This window comes from Telmatherina bonti (genome assembly GCF_933228915.1).
Source record: "Telmatherina bonti genome assembly, chromosome: 22".
NCBI classification, from domain to species: Eukaryota; Metazoa; Chordata; class Actinopteri; order Atheriniformes; family Telmatherinidae; genus Telmatherina; species Telmatherina bonti.
In genome coordinates, this window is record NC_136631.1 from 14,281,195 (window position 1) to 14,299,487 (window position 18,293).

Sequence of the window (18,293 nt, forward strand, 5' to 3'; positions counted from 1 at the left end):
GTGACACATCGAGATATGAATGAGTCTCTGTGGGAATGAATCAATAAGCTTTAAAAAAAAATGCACAGACACTGAACATGCAGACTTTAAAATGTAAATATTAATTTACTTACTGATCACTGCTGTAAGTCAGGAACATCTCATGCCTGACGACAAACTGGCAGAAAATAAAACATCAGTAAACAAACAGAATGAACTGAGAAACACGCATGGGGGAGGAGGGGGAGGAAGGGGGGTGACCAGCATGCTTTGAGATAGGTGTGGAGGGGAAAGAGCAAGTGTTTGAGAGGGGGAGAGTGGGAGTGACAGAGCACAAGCAGGAGGGTGGGAGGTTCGGAGAGTCAGAGAGAGAGGGAGGACAAGCGGGTGGGTGCTGTGAAATCCGTTAACAGGGGAGCTCTGTGCATTTGTTAGACGTCTTGGCTGCCTGCCCAACTTGCCTCATTGTAATCGAGGCATGATCGCCGACTACAGGCAGCCCTCTCTGCCGCCTAGGCTGCCTTGTGCCTGGACCCAGCCCAGCTCTCAACGCTGACATGGAAAGACCCGTGAGTGCCTTTCCTTTCCCTCCTCTCTCTCCTCTCTCTGGTGTTAGGTTCCCTCTCTTCCCTCCTCGGCTCTGTCGCAGATTTAGCTGAGGCTACATGCAGTCTTTCTCTGTAGGCTCTTTCTCTCCACTGCTGTGGTTCCCGTAGCAGGCAGGAGTGCTGGGTAGGGAGAAAAGCCTTGGCAGCTTTCTCCCTGCAGGCCCTTTCCTCCCCCTTTTTGCCCGCTTGCCTGGGCATGGGGCACCGTCCGTCCACTGGCAGACCCTCAGTGATTGTATGTGCATGTTAGCTGTGCTGCTACACTGTTACAGAACTGGCCACCAGAACCCGCAGATTCGCCAACCTCACACAGTCTCCCCACTTTGTTTTGTGAAGGCCAGCTTTCACGCCAACCATCGCCATTGGGCTTGCAGAGATTCAGACACAGCAGTGTGTCTCTCCGATGTGCCTATTCTTGGTGGTATGTCCTCATGGTCTGTTGTGTTTGGATACCCTGACAACTAGAAGCTGTGAGCTAACCACTTTCCAGCCTGCCTCCTCTCTGAGTGAGTTCAAACTTTTCTCATCCTCAGGTTTGAGACACAGGTACATTCAGGGGATGTAGTTGTAGGTTTCTCTTCAGCGTAAAATCTCAGATAACTGAGCTCAAAATTGTCAGCGGCAGCCATTCTTTGCAGGTGTAACAGCAGCAGGAATGAAAAACACAGAGATGGTCTTCGTGCACTCGTTAGCAGTGAGTCATCATTCTGTTCGAGAAACATCACATAGATGCAACCTTGACTCTTGTGTCATCGCTGGGGCAACAGTGGAGGATGACTGACTCACTTTGGCATATTTGCTTCCTGTCTCTGTCTAGACCTGTCAAAGTTACTGATACACGGTGGAGCATGGGATGCTTCAACATGAATTAAGGAGTTTTCACTGCTAAGACAAGCAGAGGTGACAACTTTTTATTTGGTGGTGTTATTGTCACTTCTTGGAAGCTGCGAATAATGACAGATGATGCTGACTGAAAGTGTTGAACACGTGTTTTAACAGCGCAAGTTGAGAGCTCCATTTTTTTCTCTTTGATATTTCTAGATATGTGAGGAAAAATAGCCTTTCAATAAGATAACAACTGAGAAATTTAACTGCCACAAACTCATAACTAATCAGTTTTATTTCTCACAGTTCTTTCTACTTAGAAAGCAGAAGCAGGTTATTGCAAATGGACCGTAGTTCACCAAAGGCTTTTTTAATTTGTTATACATAATTAAAAAGGTACATGTCTGTTTTTACTCTCAGTGTCGATGGTGTGTGTCAGAGTGAAAACAAAACAACAAGGTTGGGAGTATTATCCACCAGTCTGGAAAACAGGATTGTGCCGATGCTCAACCAGGGAAGGATACAAGAAAAACTCCCGACCAATCAGTTTATTTGTGGCAGAGTAACCAGACAGGAGCCATTCATCACTAAAAGGCACATGACAACCTGCCGGGAGTCAGTACAAAAGGCAAGAATGACTCCTTAAAATGGGGAGCAAACTCCTCTAACTTGATAACACAAAGCTTCGACTATTTTCCAAAGAGAATGTGTATATGGAAGCAGGTGCTGAGCATTTGCTTGTTTATAAGACCCCTAGCATAAGACCTAACATAGTAATGTCAGAATCATTGATGGGGTGTTTTTATTTGGAACTGCAAGATTAGTTGAAACTATATGAAGATGGATGCATTAATGTAGAGATCCTGAGTGAAAATCTTTTTCAGCATTTTCAGGATCTAATATTTACATTTCAATAAAACTAAACAGAAGAATTATGTCAACTATGACAATTCCCATTAAATCTGGTGGAAGGTGAACAAGACAGTCAGAAAAGAAAGGTGTAGCAAGCTTGTCAAGTTATTCATAATGGCTTCACAAATTACAGTGTTAAAGACATGAAGATGGCATGCTCTCACAGGCTTCTCACTTGAGCACTTTATTCTTTGCTTGTCTTGGGAGAAATACACCTTTTGAAGCTGTTTTACTGAACATGGGAGGCACTCACCTCGCTCTAAACAGATTTGGAGAGAGAACATTAAATTATGGCAAGCTGAAGGAAATGAGATGATTGTGTTGAAGAGACTTCACTTCTTATCTTACCTACCTCAGTTGCACCTGACTCAGTTGCACCTCTTGTGTTTGCTGGAATGTGTTAAAAAGCAAGGCTCTCAGGTGAGGAAACATTAGCATACTGCTAGCTTTTGCTCTGTGAGTGCTCGTGGAGGTTTTTAGCCCAGGGCCTCATGTGGTGTGACTGCACTGGGATGTTTAGGATGCTCTGCATATAAGTAACTGATCTTTGTAATGAATGCTCCATCTGTGGTGGCTGTGAGGATGCATTTGTGGTGTGTTATTGAAGCACACTTAGTGGTAGGATATGGATATTACTGATTAGTTTTTCATTTTTCTGTCTTTGTTTCTTTTTATAACTGGCTGTTGTTTGAAACTTATTTGCCCTCTCTATGATACAATAGCTCAATGAAAAATAAAGTATTCTGCTAAATATTCATCTTTTTTAGGTTGCCAGTGACATGATGCCCAAGAGGGATCATGAGAAGGATCTGGAGCTGGACAAGAAAATTGAGGCTCTCCGCAGGAAGAATGAAGCACTTATGAAGAGGTACAAGGTGAGGACAAGTGGCTGCAGGCAAAGAAATGTACGTTCTTTTAATAATCACAGTGTGCATCTCTTACAGCCTTCCTGATAAATTTAATGTTTGCATGTAGGAAGTGGAGGAGGACAGAAAAAAGGCAGAAGAGGAAGGAATGGCGCTGCAGAGCCGAAAGGGCAAAGCTGACGATCTCACCATAACAATCAACAAGTCCACCAACGTGGGTCTCAACACAATTGCTGATATGAATACTGATGTGTAGTACTGCGACTTTTGGGGGAAACAAAAGCTGCAGACAATTTCATTTTTTCATAACCTGCTCTTCTTTCTGTTTGGGAACAGGATAGTCGTGTGGTGGTGGCTAAGCAGCTCAGCAGTGGGTCATTAACTGGGACAGGTCAGCAGGAGGCTGGACCTGATAGAGGGGGAGAGGGCCCCATACAAGGTGCTGGACGAGGCCATAGGAAACAGCTGACTGTCACGATGGCTGGAAAAAAGGTAAATTCTCCACTGTAAGAATTTTCTCTACAAGTATCAAAGACAAATATGACGAGAATTTTTGCAGCCGTGCTGCATGTACATAAGGGAAAAACAAATTACTTAATAAGTATTCAGCCAGTATAAAACAAAAATGGAGCACATGAAAATGGTACAAAGCAAGATACATTTTATTCAACTTTACATTGTTACAGTTTTTCAATTTTTTCTATCAGATTTACATGTTGTTGGTTGAGTTTTTTTGTTTGAGATGTTAAGAATAGAATTAGTTTTATAGCGGTATTAAAGTTGTAATAATATCTGGTAATTGATGGGGATATTATTTAGATGGTTCAGAATAGATTCTAAAATGCAAATACAACGCATAAAAGGTTCTTTTAAAGTCTTTTAAAGAAAGCTGTATCATCTGCATAAATTTTTACTTTCCATTTAATTAAATTCAGTCACTATAGAAAGGGAATATCAATGGTGCAGAAACCAAGCCTTGAGGAGCACCTTTGACAGCACTAAGGTAGTTTAAAGTAATACTCTGTGCCTGCATATAGTGAAATCTGTCACGCAAGTAATTTAAAGCCATCCCACAATATATTTAGAAGAATGACTAGAATTTCAGTATGTAACATTTATTTAAGTAAAGATGCAATGTAATGTTAAAATGTATGTTGCCTCAGTGTTTAATCATGTTAAAATAGATTGTTTTTATTGGATCCGAATGAACAGTTTATATCTACAAATGACATAATTTCTGCTTCCCTTGAATTAATTTGTTTTGCTTTGTTACTAAAACAGACTAGAGTGGGCAAATAAGAAGTGACTGTTAAAATGACCTTTCAAAGTTTTAGTCTTGAGTATTCATCTCCCTACAGAACATACCTGAAAATGATGGTGCAATGTTATTCAGTTGGTCACAGTCTGAAATTTGGTCACTGGATGTTACTGCATCCTAAACACTGGACAAGCTAGAAGAAACCAAATGTAACTCTTAACTAACATAACATAAATAATACCATCAAGATCATGAACTTTTAACTAATGATTCACTCTCATATAAATCACTACAATTAATTACTTATTTGTAATTCTTTTTTTTTCCGGACTTGATGCTGTTTCCTTTTGCAGCTTAAATAATAAAACTTCTTACCATTAAAGATAATTTAAATGCATCTGTTTACATGTTGGAAATTGAGCACTGTAAGATAAAGAGTTGCTAGTTCGTAGGTGCAGTTAAACCATAACAGAAGAAATGAGTTCAACATGATGAAAGCCTTAAAACATTACGTTTTGAATGTGAAACTACAACTGAATGTGGAAATAGTAATGTTTGTAAGTTTATTCCAGCTGTCTAACGACAATGAAAACATTTACTCCAAATAAATAAGATTATTTGAAATAATTTTAATCGTGCAATGATTTAACAACTGTGACACATTTAGACATCCAGCAGATCTGATGAGCTGTCTTACAATTAGTTACACTGAAACTAACAATGAGAAGCAACAACTTGTTGAATATTAAAGCAAAATGATTCAGGCGTTAAAGGTCAGCATGCTTTTCTGTTCAGACACTGTTATGCAATGTGTTAACACACATATTTACTATGCTTAGGGATTATGTTACTACAAAATCATTACAGTTCATACGTTAGGGAACAGAAAGTTTTCTTTTTATTAATATATAATAACAAATTAATGTTTCATAAGTTGGATATTATAAGGACAGGAAATATGTTATGACAAAGCACATTACAATTGTTGTAATACATTTACATGACTGTCCAGGGTAAGAGGGTGGTGAGTGAGAGACCAGAGAAGAGACCAGGCCCTACAGACATCAAAAGCCCCGTGGATGACGGACAGGCGAGGCATGTGGAGTCAGCTGGGAGGGGGAAGCCGCCAGGTCACATGACCAAGAGAGACGCAGAACCAGCAGCAGCAGCAGCAGCAGCAACGCAGGTCTGATTCAGACACACTGAACACTCCAGTGATCATGAACGCATGTTCCCTGCTGTCTGCCTCCACTCCCACATCCCCTCTTTGTTTATTCTGTTGTGCTGCTCCCATGTGTTTTACATAGATGTCAGACATGTCGGCTGGGCCTTCCCGTTCAGTGATGAAGCACAATGGAGTGTGGACAGGAGGTGGACTGAGGCTGTGACTTACTGCTGTGGGATGAGTAAAAGAGGGGGCTGCTAATGGAGCTGTTTGCTGACTATTTGCTCTGGAGAAACTAGCTGTCAAGATTTAGTTAGATGGACAAGTTAGATGGACTATTTTTTTTCTTTATAGCACCATATAGTTGATCTTGCTGTGGATGTAGATGGTTTTGGTCACATGGAACAACCTGTCACAAGTTGTTTTTGCATGGTGGTTTAAAATTCAACTAGGAAAACACTTAAAATGTTAGGAAAACATTTCACTTAAAAACAAAAAGTAAAAAAATGGTGGTATTTAAGGCCAAGAAAATAGTATTCATGTAAAAATACATTCATTCATATATTTATATCTTGCTTTTAAGTAGTCAGCCTTTCTTATAGTGGTCTCGAGTGATTTTTTGAGACCACGAGTATTTATTGTAACTTTGGCTACTTTTGCCTTTATTCTCACTCTAGTCTTGTAGGCCTACCTACTCATTTACACAGGTGTGTATATGTTCTTTTAAGCCACTTCACACTAAGCTCTGAAATACTGAAATGCACTTAATTCAAGAAATGAATTGTCACAAAACAGACAACAGACAACAAAGAAGCAATTTTAAATAAATAAAATCTGGAAGGACTTCATCACAGGGAGAAGTGATTAACAGAAATGTCAGAGGCCTGTTTATGGTCTGTTGCTGAGTTGGAAAGCCACAGGCATGTATTATATTTCTGTTTCTTCAAAATATAGTAAAGATAACAGTTTGATAGGAATAAAATACAACATTTATGAGTCAGTGAAGTAATCCTCAAGGAGCTTTGTGCTTAAACGTAGTAAATCTCTGCATGATGTGCAGTGTGTCCATAAAAAAATCTGCACAAAATATTGAAAGCGACATCTTTAAAAAAAAAAGGTAAGGCATGCCAAATTATGCCAAAGAACTGGAATGAAAATCCGTAGCATATATAGACAGACAGACACCATATGTAAAAATGACATTGACATGTACACATGCAGTACCCCTGGATGAGCTGTAAAATGCCACTCTGAGTTCAGGAACTCTGGAACAGCTGTTCTGCCTCAGTCTGAACAAATGCATACACAAACTCAATCAGTAAGCTGTTGTGCAGACAGCTGATCCTTACCACTGTAAACACAGACATGGCTGGATTTGCAGGGGTATCTCGACACAAAACCAGAACCAACTGAAGCTGAGGCTCAGTCTAAATATGTATATGTTCCTCTGATTGGCTGACAGACAGAGGGCTACTCAGTAGCCTTCCTGACTTAAATTTACACTAAATCTACTGGCTGAACCACACTTTACAGTTGCTTTTCTTTCTGACCCACTATGTCCAGTCCCCTTTATTTATCATGTGGACTGAATCAGCACCTGAACAGAAGCCAAGCGCTCTAGTGCAGTTCATCTGGCAGTTCCTGAGACCTTGTATCCACATGGTCACTGTTTACATAACCAGTATCTTTTAACGTGTGGGCAGTAGGGGAATGGGCCACAACTGTGATATTTGGAAAGCATTTATAAAGAATTGATCCACGACAAACTTTACATAGCGAGGGGTTTGCCTTGCTTTTGAAACACTTTTCTAAAGTGTGTGTGTGTGTGTATGTGTAGAAATAACACCCTGGAAATAACGGATGGCTCTGAGAGGAGTGTAGTTATATGGCAGTGTCCCAGGGAAATTGTAATGCCTGGAAGTACCACCTGACAAGACTGTTCACACTCATGAGGAGGGGGGAGAGGGAATGGGAGAGGAACCCCTGGCAACCTGCCTGTCTCTTTCCAGCCTCCATTTCTTTTCTGTGAAACTTTAAGTGGCTTGCACTCTTCTGGCCCGATTGTTTCCTCATTCCCAGCACTCTGAAAGGGCTGATTTGATCTAATTAACATTCAACTGCTTTCTCACTCTGAAAAGGTTCATTATGCTGTAAAAGAAATGGGCCTGGCAAGGTTCCAGGAAAGTGTCAGTGGGAGGGAGAGGGGTACGGCATATGAGGAGAGAGGAGAAGAGGAAGAAAGGTGGGCAAAGGCCTTGATTGTGTAGATGATTGACTGCGTCTGGTTGTGGGTTTTTCATTGGATATGACGACTTGGTACAGCATTGATTGATTATTCACTCTGCATCTCAAGTGTTGTGTCCATTGTTCACACTTTTTAAAGTATAAAACATTTCCTGCGATCTGTTTCCTGCTCTGACGAACCCTTTGCAGAGCAGACAAAACTGAGACGCAAGAATTTAGTCATATTGTTACGCTTTTAAACCACTTGGAGGCAGTGTATGCCTCTTAATCTATTCCAATGGATGAGTCAGTGCCCCTGATTTTCCTTTACTGTTTATAGCAGCAGTGATGTAACTATTTACAACTGTTTTTAATTGGCTGCCAAGAAGTTGCGGTGTCATTCCTATTGTTGTTGTTATACTAATCTCTCTATATTCTCATATCTCTTGTCTGACAGGAAGAGACTAAACAAGGGCAGAAGCACACAGAGGAGCAGCACAAGGCACCAGAACAATGCCAGGTATCACGAGGACTTGACTGCCAAAACACATTCAGTTACCAGCAGCAGGATTTAAATGTAAATATTGTCACTTCATGTCTGAAACATTCGTGTCTCAGTTTTGAGAGAATGACAGAACCTCTATATGAGCACACAGAAATGAAAATGCATATCACCAGAGCCACAACACGTTGCCATGCACGCTCCTCTTTCTCAAGCTTGTCTCGTTCTGCCTCCTGCTGGCTTGCACGTAACCACTGGTGGAGTAGCTCAGAGCTGTATCAGATCAGCTGTGAGATAAACAGGCTGACTGGGGAGGCAGGGAGGACGGGCTTCAAAGGCCCGGTGAATATCCCCCATGACAAGTGATGTTGTTCATGCTACCACAGGCTCTCTATACCTTGTTACTCTGCAGTCTCAGCCAAGTGATTTTATTTTCTTACTTTTATTTCCTGGATTTTAATTAAGGAATGTAAGCGATAAGAGCTCTGGTTTAGTTAACCATTTTAGTTTACAAATTTACAAACAAATCACTGCAGTCTTGAAAAAAATAGTTTCAGCATTAGCCAGACTACCTGCGCAGCCCATGGCAGCCTCACTGTGAAGCCCCACATAGCGAAGAAATTGAGTTTTAATTAGCAGCTGAGGTGGCAGCCGGAGTTGGCCTGTTGTAACATGCGAGGAGGACCTCCCGTGTGGCCCCGGATGTCCTCTTAGGACCACAGAACAGGAAGGAGGAAAGGAGAAGGTAAACAGACAGCTGAGCACAGATGCTCTGCTCTCCAGCAACTGTATGCAGGAAGACAACATGTTTACTTAACTGTGACTGGTCATGGAGGTGTGGAAAAAATCACACATTCTCACCTGCTATTTGATTTTTTTATGCGTTTCACTGTTTTTTTATCATTGCAATTCAAGTAATGCACAGAAAAACATGTACATTTCTTTTACTTTCTATTATTTATGGCCTTCTCTGCACTTTCTCTTGGAGACTGTGGACCTTTTACGTGATTTTTGTCATGCACAGAGCTGTTTGTTGCCCTGGTTTGCTCTAAGGTTTCATAATGCAGCCTGTATTCTCCCTTTTGATGTATTAAAGAGCCTGTACCTGTTCTCCCTTAAGCATCAGTAAGCAATTGCATCTGTAAGACATTGGGTTTTAAGAGATCATGAAAAACAGCATACGTATGTCTGTTCATCTTTTCAATCCTACTGATGTCCTCTTGGCCTTGTTGCTGTTTAATTATTTGCTTATTTAGAGACTCTGTTTTCATGTTCACCCATGCTTTGTTAGCTTGCCACTTGCAATAATTCTTCACAGATAACACGGTGCAGTTTCAGCCATATCACGCTGCTTTTGCTCTAATAAAAAGTGCTGCTTTTTAAATGCATTTAAATGTATAGAAGTGTTTTTTCATCCATGTAGGTGCCTGAGAACCCAGAGGCCAACACAGACCTCAACATCCCCACGTCGAGAGAGGAGCAGGAAGAATATCTGAGGTGGAAAAAAGAGCGCGAGCAGATTGACAGGGAAAGGGTGGCACGCCATAAAAATGCTAAAGGCCAGTGGAGACGGGCTTGGGACATGGATAAAACTGAGAACATGTAAGACTTTTTCAGACTCATCCTTTTCTTGATTTGCAGATTCTCACCAGCTTTTTCAAGGTAATATCTTTCCTTGCTCCCTCTTTGTAATATTTCACGCGGAAAGGCACATTTTAATTGGTAAATGTTGGCTGAATATATTCAACCTCATCCCAGAATGCAGCTTTTTCTCTTTTGTCTCAGCTGTACTGTTTCACTCATTTCTCTCAAACAATACTTTCATAAATTATTTTATGCCTGCATATTATAAATGAGCTCTTGCTTTGCTTCCTATCTTGATATAACTTAGTTTTCAGCGGGAAGTAGAAACAAGAGACTGACTGTCCAAGAGTAAAAGAATGCATCGTAGTACCTCTAATGCTTTACGGTTCAGCACTATATCTTGTAAGCTCGATCTATTAAAAAAAAATAGAAATTTGTTAAATTTTTGGATGTGAGATTAACATGCGCTGATGGCTAATAGCAGATTTTGTTAACTTCTAGGCCAGCATATCTGTTGGTTCACCTGCCTGGTCTTATAAACAACTTATCTTCTGAAGCTGTTACAGAAATTCCTTCAAAAAACAGTGCAAGTATTAACCTAAGATGAAGGAAATCCTGAACAGATTTTGGTAATCAAAGGTTGTCAGTGTGTCATTATGTCTCATTCATCCGGGTGCAATATCTCAGGAATGCTCGGAGGGAATTCCTTCAGGATTGGCACAAACATTCAACATTGTTTAAATGTTTATAGAGGTAACAAACTCCTACAGAGTTTCTGCAGGAAGTTTATTGTAAAGGAACTTTATTTTCATTTTTACTTTATTTTGCATTGAACACAGGTATACATTTGAACTTTTTTCTTTAAACAGTTTAGTGCAGATGTAAGGAAGAAAACTAACTTTGAAGAACAACATCAATCTTTTTGGTTGATTTATTCTGTGGCAATATCCATCAGATTAAATATCTGTGTTTCATGTTCTGTCACTTGATTAAAAAAATACAGCTAAAGATGCTGTACAAGGACAACATCAGCCATCATTGTGTAAACTCTGGTCATAGCTTTCTCTTGATTTGAAATGAGCTAAATGTTTAAAATCCTTCATCATCATTTAGTTTTTCCTCCTATTGCTTGGTGAAAACCTACAATGGGATCCCAGATTCACTGGAAGCTAAAATACAACCCATTCATTTAAAGTATTTGATAGATTTAAAACAATGCAAGCTGCAATAGAAAGAGTAAAGAAAAGCTCTGTTTAAGAACGATTAAAATGTAAAGAGACAAGGGAGGAGCTGCTATTTTTAGTTCAGGATAAGGGATTGAATGCTTTGCCTTATTTGGTGAAGCTTAAAGAAGATCTCTGAGTAGGAACAAGGGAGGAAATGTGTTTTTTATTTAAAAGTTTAGATGGTTTCAGTGGCCCCTTTGATAAATGTTATGTGATTAACAGAAATTTAAAAGAAGCTTGTTTATGATCTGCTGATGAGCTGGAAATGATGAATTATTTTCAAGCATTAACAAGACACACCATGAATTGATTTCTGCTTCTGTGTAAATGTAGCTTCTGCTTTCAGGTTTTCAGACAAAACCCTCCCTGACAGAGACTGGGGGCCTTTGAGCAGAGGTAAGATACTAACAAAAGATGAGGTGGGGGGGGTATTCCACATAAAACATGATGATGAAACTATGTTTTTCTTGTTGTTTAAGGTGGAAGAAACACAAGAAAAGGGCAACAGAAGGCTGGAAATGACTCAAGAGGTTTCCTATAACTTATTTATCTAACAGTGAATACTCTGAGTATATACTTGTAACACATAATAAAGCTGAGATAAGAAATGATTTACAGTATTCCTTCTTCTCAGGCCATAACAAGCGAGGCAAAGCCAAGGCAGCTAAAAATGTGCTTGTGATGAGCAGCAAAGCGAAAGGCAAAGATCGTCTGACCGGGAGAGCCAGGAGGTCAGTTATATCTAAACATAATCTACACTACGTTTAAGTCGATTCAACAATTCACTCGCCACAAACTCAATTAATTGTCAAGAGAAAAATAACTATGACTAATGAAATACGTAAATAGGATGTGGGAAGGCCATTTTGTTTTCCTGCACTGTGCCCTTGTGTACAAATTCCCCTGGATGTCATGAGACTTGATTTAGAAGTTGTGGCAGCTGATTAAATAACCCAGACGGCCTCATTTGTATCTCACTGCAGTCAGCTTTTCTACTCCAGCCTCTTCTCCGTTGTGTATAAGTTTTTGTTCTGCAAGCATTGCTCAGTATCTCAAAAAGCCACGAGACCACAAAGATGAAAGTGAGGCATTACATGATATTTATTTACTTTTAAGTGTGACGTGCCTGAGTCAGTGGAAGTAGGTGAGACTCAGAGAGCTCAGGTGTGTTAAGTGTCATGACCGGCAACCCACAGGCACAAAGCTGACACCTGTGGCAACTGCAAGTTGATAAATTTAATCAGAGCTCATTTTTTACTCTTGTCAGAATTGGAAATGCACCCAGTGGTCTCACCATCATCTTTTGTGGTTTTCTATTGGTGTGTGTGCTCGTTATTAAAAAGGAAATTTAAAATCCCTTGAATAGGAAGAGATCAAACGAAATATTGATAGAAATTTATTTGTGTACAATGATAAGAGAATTTGGAGTAGAGTTTGACACACAAATACGACGGTTAGAGTTCAGTCCTGCAGAGTAGAAGGCTTATTCTAGTCCTGCAACTTGGACAACTGGAGAAGGAGGAGTTGGGCAGGCAGTGGGATGCCAAACAAGCAGAAATGAAAGACAGTAAAAGTAAGTTTTTAATATAAATATAATATAAATATAAATAAATAAATAAATATAAATATATAAATATAAATATAAAAACCTAAACAACCTCCAGCTTTCTGTTCTCACAGTATGATTGACAGACTATTACTATGATTCTGTGACACTCACAGATTTACATTATTTAGATTTCAAGCTCATTTCTACGTTGTGACTAAATACATTTTGTTTTCAGATGGCAAACAAATGAGGATGAAGATAATCCACAGGTGAGAGATTAAATGCTTTGTAATAAGTCTAAATTTATAATTCCATAGGATAGCATAGAAATAAAAACATCAGCTTGTTGTGTGTTTTAATTTTTGCAGACTTCTGACACAACGCTGGAGGAATTCCTCGAGGAACTTGATGCCCTCACAGAGGCTGACAAAGAGGATCTTGGTGACCAGGACTCAAAGGCAAAGTCGTCACCCAGCCCAGATTCAGTGAGTGCACCTGAAGAAGAGTGTGGGTCTGCGATTCTGGTGTCAGCCGATAGGTTGAGAGAGGATGACTCCACTCAAACAAAATCAGGAGCTTCGTCCCCTCGGGGTTCGGAAAAGAAAGTGCGATTCTCAGAGGAACTCATCCAGAAGACTCCTGCAAGACAAGACTCTGCCAGTTCAGAGTCCAGGGGTTCTTTAAAACCCTCCTCACCAAAAAACAACAAGCAAGAAGTGCGGAGAGAGCACCAGCCTTGTGAAAGTACCGAGCAGCATGATGCCAGTTCTCAGGATAAAGGAGGTGGTCCTTCTGCTCTTCCTGCTGCCCAGCAGCAGACATCTGAAACTGAACTCACTAAAAAACACAGCAACCTCCACATATCTCCCACCTCCCCTCCTGCTGAAAAAGATTGTGCCTCTCTACATGAGAGCTCTGTCCAGTCTGCAGAGCTGCCCAAGTGCAATGTTAGCAACACAAACACAGGTATACATCTGTTTCTATCAAAGCACACAATTGTTAGTTTAAAGACAGCAAATAAGTTTGTGTTTTTCTTTCACAGAAGAACTAATAGACTCCGGTCTGTCTGTCCTGAGCCTGGGGTCAGGAGAAACACATCCAACACACTCCACCAGCAGTGACAAGGTCAGTGCCAGGGACAGGGAGAGTGCTGTGGGAATTAATAGGTGTGTGAATGGTCTGACGGGTAGTTGAGGTGCAAATGGATGAGGAGTTAAATGGATGAAGAGAGATATACAGGATATCTGCACTGCAGCTTTGATCCAAGTATAGTCGCCACCTCTGAGGCCTGATGGAGAGCAGATAATACCTCTTCATCATCCACTGTAACACATAATATATAACCACCCACTTACATCATTTGTATAGAGAAGTGGTGGGCATGAGTTATATAAAATATGAATTATAGAAAAAAAAAACCTGTTTTAGCCATTAATTTTTGTGTTTGCTTTCCTCTCTTTGCAGGCAAGAGAGCATGGAAAGATTGTTTGATGACTTTGGGATGTAAATACTAAAACCAAAACACAGCGTTTGGATGCTCTTTGCTTTTGTGGCTTATAAGCAGAACTATAATTTCCTTTTGTGGCAGCATGCCCCTATTATTGAAGCTAAGAATTTGACACAAAGATGGGAATTAATTTTGAACAATTCCCATCTCAAATATGGTCACATCCAAGCACTTTATGGGTATACATTTCTGTGTACTGACACATTCTTCAGTATGTTAGTATGCTGCTTGAGTGCAATATCATTAAATGTTTACATTTTTATCAAGTTTTTAAGGTACGTATCAAGAGGCTAGCTAATCAGTTATACTTAGCTAGCCCTTGAAAATCAACTAAGCCACAGTAAAATGATCTAGTGCCTGCTTCTGCCTTAGAGATATTTTGAATAGTCTTTACTATTTAAGTGCAAAAAAGTAAAATCTGCATTTTTGCACTTAAAACTGTCTGAATAGATTGTATTTATTAATTGTTGTCAGTTTCTGTCACTGACCTCCTACAAATAAGAAATCACTGCATTCTTAAAGTGAACATTTGGTTCTTTCTGGCCAATGACCAGGGAACTGTTTATTAAAATTTCCTAAATCTTACTGCTGATATAAATGTTTCTGTTACTAAGAACATTTAAAGAGGAATTCCACTTTCTTTTTTTTTTTTTTACAAGTCTAGTTTCCTCAAAGAACAGCTGTTTTGTGTCTCTTGTGACTACATTCAATTGCAATCAGGAAGTTGGAATTTCTCTTCGAGGAAAAAATAAAAATCACACAAGGAGTATAAGATAACTCAACTAAGGTTTCTAATCCCGAGCTTTCCCAAAACAACATCCATTGTACTTAAAACTAAGACAAAGTGTTTGTTTTTAGTTAATCTTTTAGTTAATTTCTTTAGTATTTAAGTAAACTAACAAGCACCAGGACACAGCTGCCCTTTCTTTTTGTTCACTTTTGTGTATCAAACAAGTTGAGCTCAGAATTAAGTTCTGCCATCTCACTTGGTATACATGGACAAAAGCATAGGGAACACTAATGATTGTGTAAAATGGAATAGTACATCTAACTAGCAGCCAAGAGCTAGTAGCGCTGGAGTGAAATAATTTGATTAGTGATAATGATACACTAAAATAAAAACAAAAGAAAAACATTGTATAGTTCTTGTTCTCCCTTAAGCACAAATCTACAGCTTAATCAGAATCATCAAATCTTCCTTGGACTATAATTATAATGGATGTTGAGTCTACTATATATATATATATATATATATATATATATATATATATATATATATATATATAAATATATATATATATATATATATATATATATATATATATATATATATATATATATATATATATATATAAATATATATATATATATATATATATATATATATATATAAAAAAAATATATATATATATATATATATATATATATATATATATATATATATATATATTTATATATATTTATATATATATAAAATATATATATATATATATATATATATATATATATAGTAGACTCAACATCCATTATAATTATATAATGTATATATATATATATATATATATATATATATATATATATATATATATAATATATATATATATATATATATATATATATATATATATATATATATATATATATATATATATATATATATATATATATATATATATATATATATATATGAAATTCCCTTTTTGTCTTTTGTTCTGTATTATAGCTACTACATGTGTTTGTTTCTGTTTTAGAGAAGCTTCCTTTCCTGAAAAGAACATCAGCCAGTTTTTGTGCCTTGCTTATTGGCCTTTTCAAACATTGAAGGTATAATTTAATTTGATGGTTTCTATAATATGAATGTACTTGTGCATCACCATTTGTTTTATTTATTAGCATCTTGATGTGGACAACTGAACGCTTCCGAGAAAAAGCTTGGAAATTGAATACTGATGCTTCTTTGTGACAAGTATGGGTTTGTTTTTATTTATTGCTAATCTGTTTTATTTTTGGCATCAAATGATCAGAAGCCTTACAAGAATGCTGTCCTCAAAAAATTTTGCTTGGCTTTCATCAGTGCTACAGTTTAGTAAGCAGTTATGTAACTCTGGAGAACACAGTGGGCATGCTCTGTGTTGCTGGAAGCCCATCAGCTTCAACCTAGGTTACATAAAATACAAATAATCAGGAATCTATTGGAAGCACATGGAAAAGAAACAAGATGCAAGTCACAATGTTTGGAGCCAGTCCATTCATTAAGAAAAAATATGAGCTGGGGCCTTACTTTATATACTACACTTTAAAGAACAGGTGACCTCTGATACTTTTAAAGCTCTGTTGGATTCAGTGTAGTGAAATGAAAATTTAGAACCTACAATCATATTAGTTGTGTGTAACTTGTCCATGTTATATATTTGTCCATTGAGCTGAAATCTGCATTATTGCCTTCCTTAAATGGAAAATGTGAGAGATGACACCTCTTGTCCTTTATGTTTCATCATGTTCTTATAAGGATGGTATAATGGTGTGTACCTACATAGGGGTGTGTGAGGTGTGTCCCAGCTTTTTGACTATTCTGAATGCTCACGCAATATTTGAACCTGTATGCAAGAAAGCTTAATTTACTGTAGACTGGATATGAGGGAGGTATACAGGACATCAATAAAAGTTTTTCTGTGTTTCAAACATTCTCAGGACTATAATTATGTTACCCTGTTATCCCCTTTTACACTGCCTACACTGCAACTGCAGAAAATACACATCTCAAAGCAACCCAGAAATGCTTAAACAGCAGATGAATTAAATATTCATTCATTCATTATCTGAACTGCCTAGTCCAATTAAGGGTCACGAGGGGGTTGGAGCAGTCTTCAGGCGAGAGGCAGGGTACACCCTGGACAGGTTGGTATACAAAGAGACAAACAACCATTCACACTCACTCCTTAGGTCAATTTAGAGTACCTAACAAGCATGTCTTTGGATGGTGGGAGGAGGCTGGAGATCCCGGCGAGAACCCATGCATGCACAGGGAGAACATACAATCTCCACACAGAAAGGCCAATAGCACAGTGGCCTTGTGGCCTTGCTGTAAGGCCACAGTGCTATTCACTATGCCATAGTGGAATATGTTGGGAACAAAATAACAAGAATGATCAATGGAAATCAGCATTATTAACCCATAGAGGTCTAGATTCTGAAAGATCAATGGAAAGATCAGATCACAACTTCTGTGGAAATTCCTCAAGACAATTCAAAATGAAGTTCAGTAGTGTGCCTGGTCTCCAAGTGCCTGTACACACTCCCTACAGCATTTGGGGCAAACTCCTGATGAAACAACAGATGTTCTTCTGAAGAGTTTCCTCCCAAACCTGGATCAGGGCATTAGTCACCCTTTGACAGTCTGTAGTGTGATGTGGTGGAGGTAGATGGAATGATACATGTCGTCTCACAATGGGTCTGAGGATCTTATCTCAGTACCTAATGGTAGTCTGATCAGGACATGGAGGTTTATAAAAGGATATGCCTCCAGAGACCCTTACTGATCCACAGCCAGCCCAGTCATGCTTGAGCAATGCACGAGCAGCAGAATGTTCTTCACAGCGTCTCTAGACTCTCTCACATCTGTCACATGTGCTCAGCGTGAACCTGCTTATCTCATTGTGCTGGGATACACAGCAAGCGTTCTTTCCATCTCGACGTGCCGTCCTGGATGAGCCGCCCTACTTGAGCAACTTCTGTGTGTTGCAGACACCACCTCATGTTACCTCTGGTGGTGAGCTAGAAATGATGAAAACAGGGAAAGGGTCTCTGGCTGCCACCTGCAGCTCCATTCCTTTGTAGGGGCTGTCTTTCTAAGTGCACGTCATTTCCACTGGTTTTTTATTCTATTTGTACAACAGCAAGTGGAATTGATTCACAGTCAGCGTTACTTCCAAACTAGACAGATGGATTTCCCAGATGTGTAACTGACTTTGAGTTACATGGTAATGATTGTGTGATCCCTTTATTTTATTTTTTAGCAGAGTTTTAAGTGATTTTCTGGAGAGCCATGAATGAAACAAGACACTGCAGCCTCAACTGTTTCAGTGTTAT

General features: G+C 38.9%; 1 protein-coding gene across 5 annotated transcripts; it reads left to right on the forward strand.

The window, feature by feature from the left end:
• The first annotated feature begins 352 nt into the window (after nucleotides 1-352).
• Nucleotides 353-15,430, forward strand: ccdc9b (coiled-coil domain containing 9B). 5 transcript variants are annotated; one of them, XM_079262696.1, is made up of 14 exons: nucleotides 353-548; nucleotides 3,092-3,229; nucleotides 3,300-3,404; nucleotides 3,527-3,682; nucleotides 5,461-5,634; nucleotides 8,294-8,356; nucleotides 9,762-9,940; nucleotides 11,495-11,544; nucleotides 11,628-11,678; nucleotides 11,783-11,879; nucleotides 12,933-12,966; nucleotides 13,066-13,663; nucleotides 13,740-13,822; nucleotides 14,162-15,430. In XM_079262696.1, exons 1-14 carry the CDS (start codon nucleotides 537-539, stop codon nucleotides 14,186-14,188), a joined length of 1,767 nt encoding a protein of 588 aa, XP_079118822.1. In that variant the 5' UTR covers nucleotides 353-536; the 3' UTR covers nucleotides 14,189-15,430. The 5 variants fall into 5 exon arrangements, with proteins under 5 accessions (XP_079118822.1, XP_079118824.1, XP_079118823.1 ...); XM_079262698.1 differs by having other exon boundaries at nucleotides 3,092-3,199; XM_079262697.1 differs by lacking the exon at nucleotides 353-548 and adding an exon at nucleotides 1,034-1,093.
• Nucleotides 15,431-18,293: the final 2,863 nt, after the last annotated feature.

Coding starts and splice junctions, on each gene's coding strand:
- ccdc9b (XM_079262694.1), top strand. CDS start 2,637: ATGATTGTGTTGAAGAGACTTCACTTCTTATCTTACCTACCTCAGTTG. Junction 3,405..3,526: donor CAATCAACAAGTCCACCAAC/GTGGGTCTCAAC, acceptor GTTTGGGAACAG/GATAGTCGTGTGGTGGTGGC. Junction 11,880..12,932: donor CTGACCGGGAGAGCCAGGAG/GTCAGTTATATC, acceptor TTTTGTTTTCAG/ATGGCAAACAAATGAGGATG.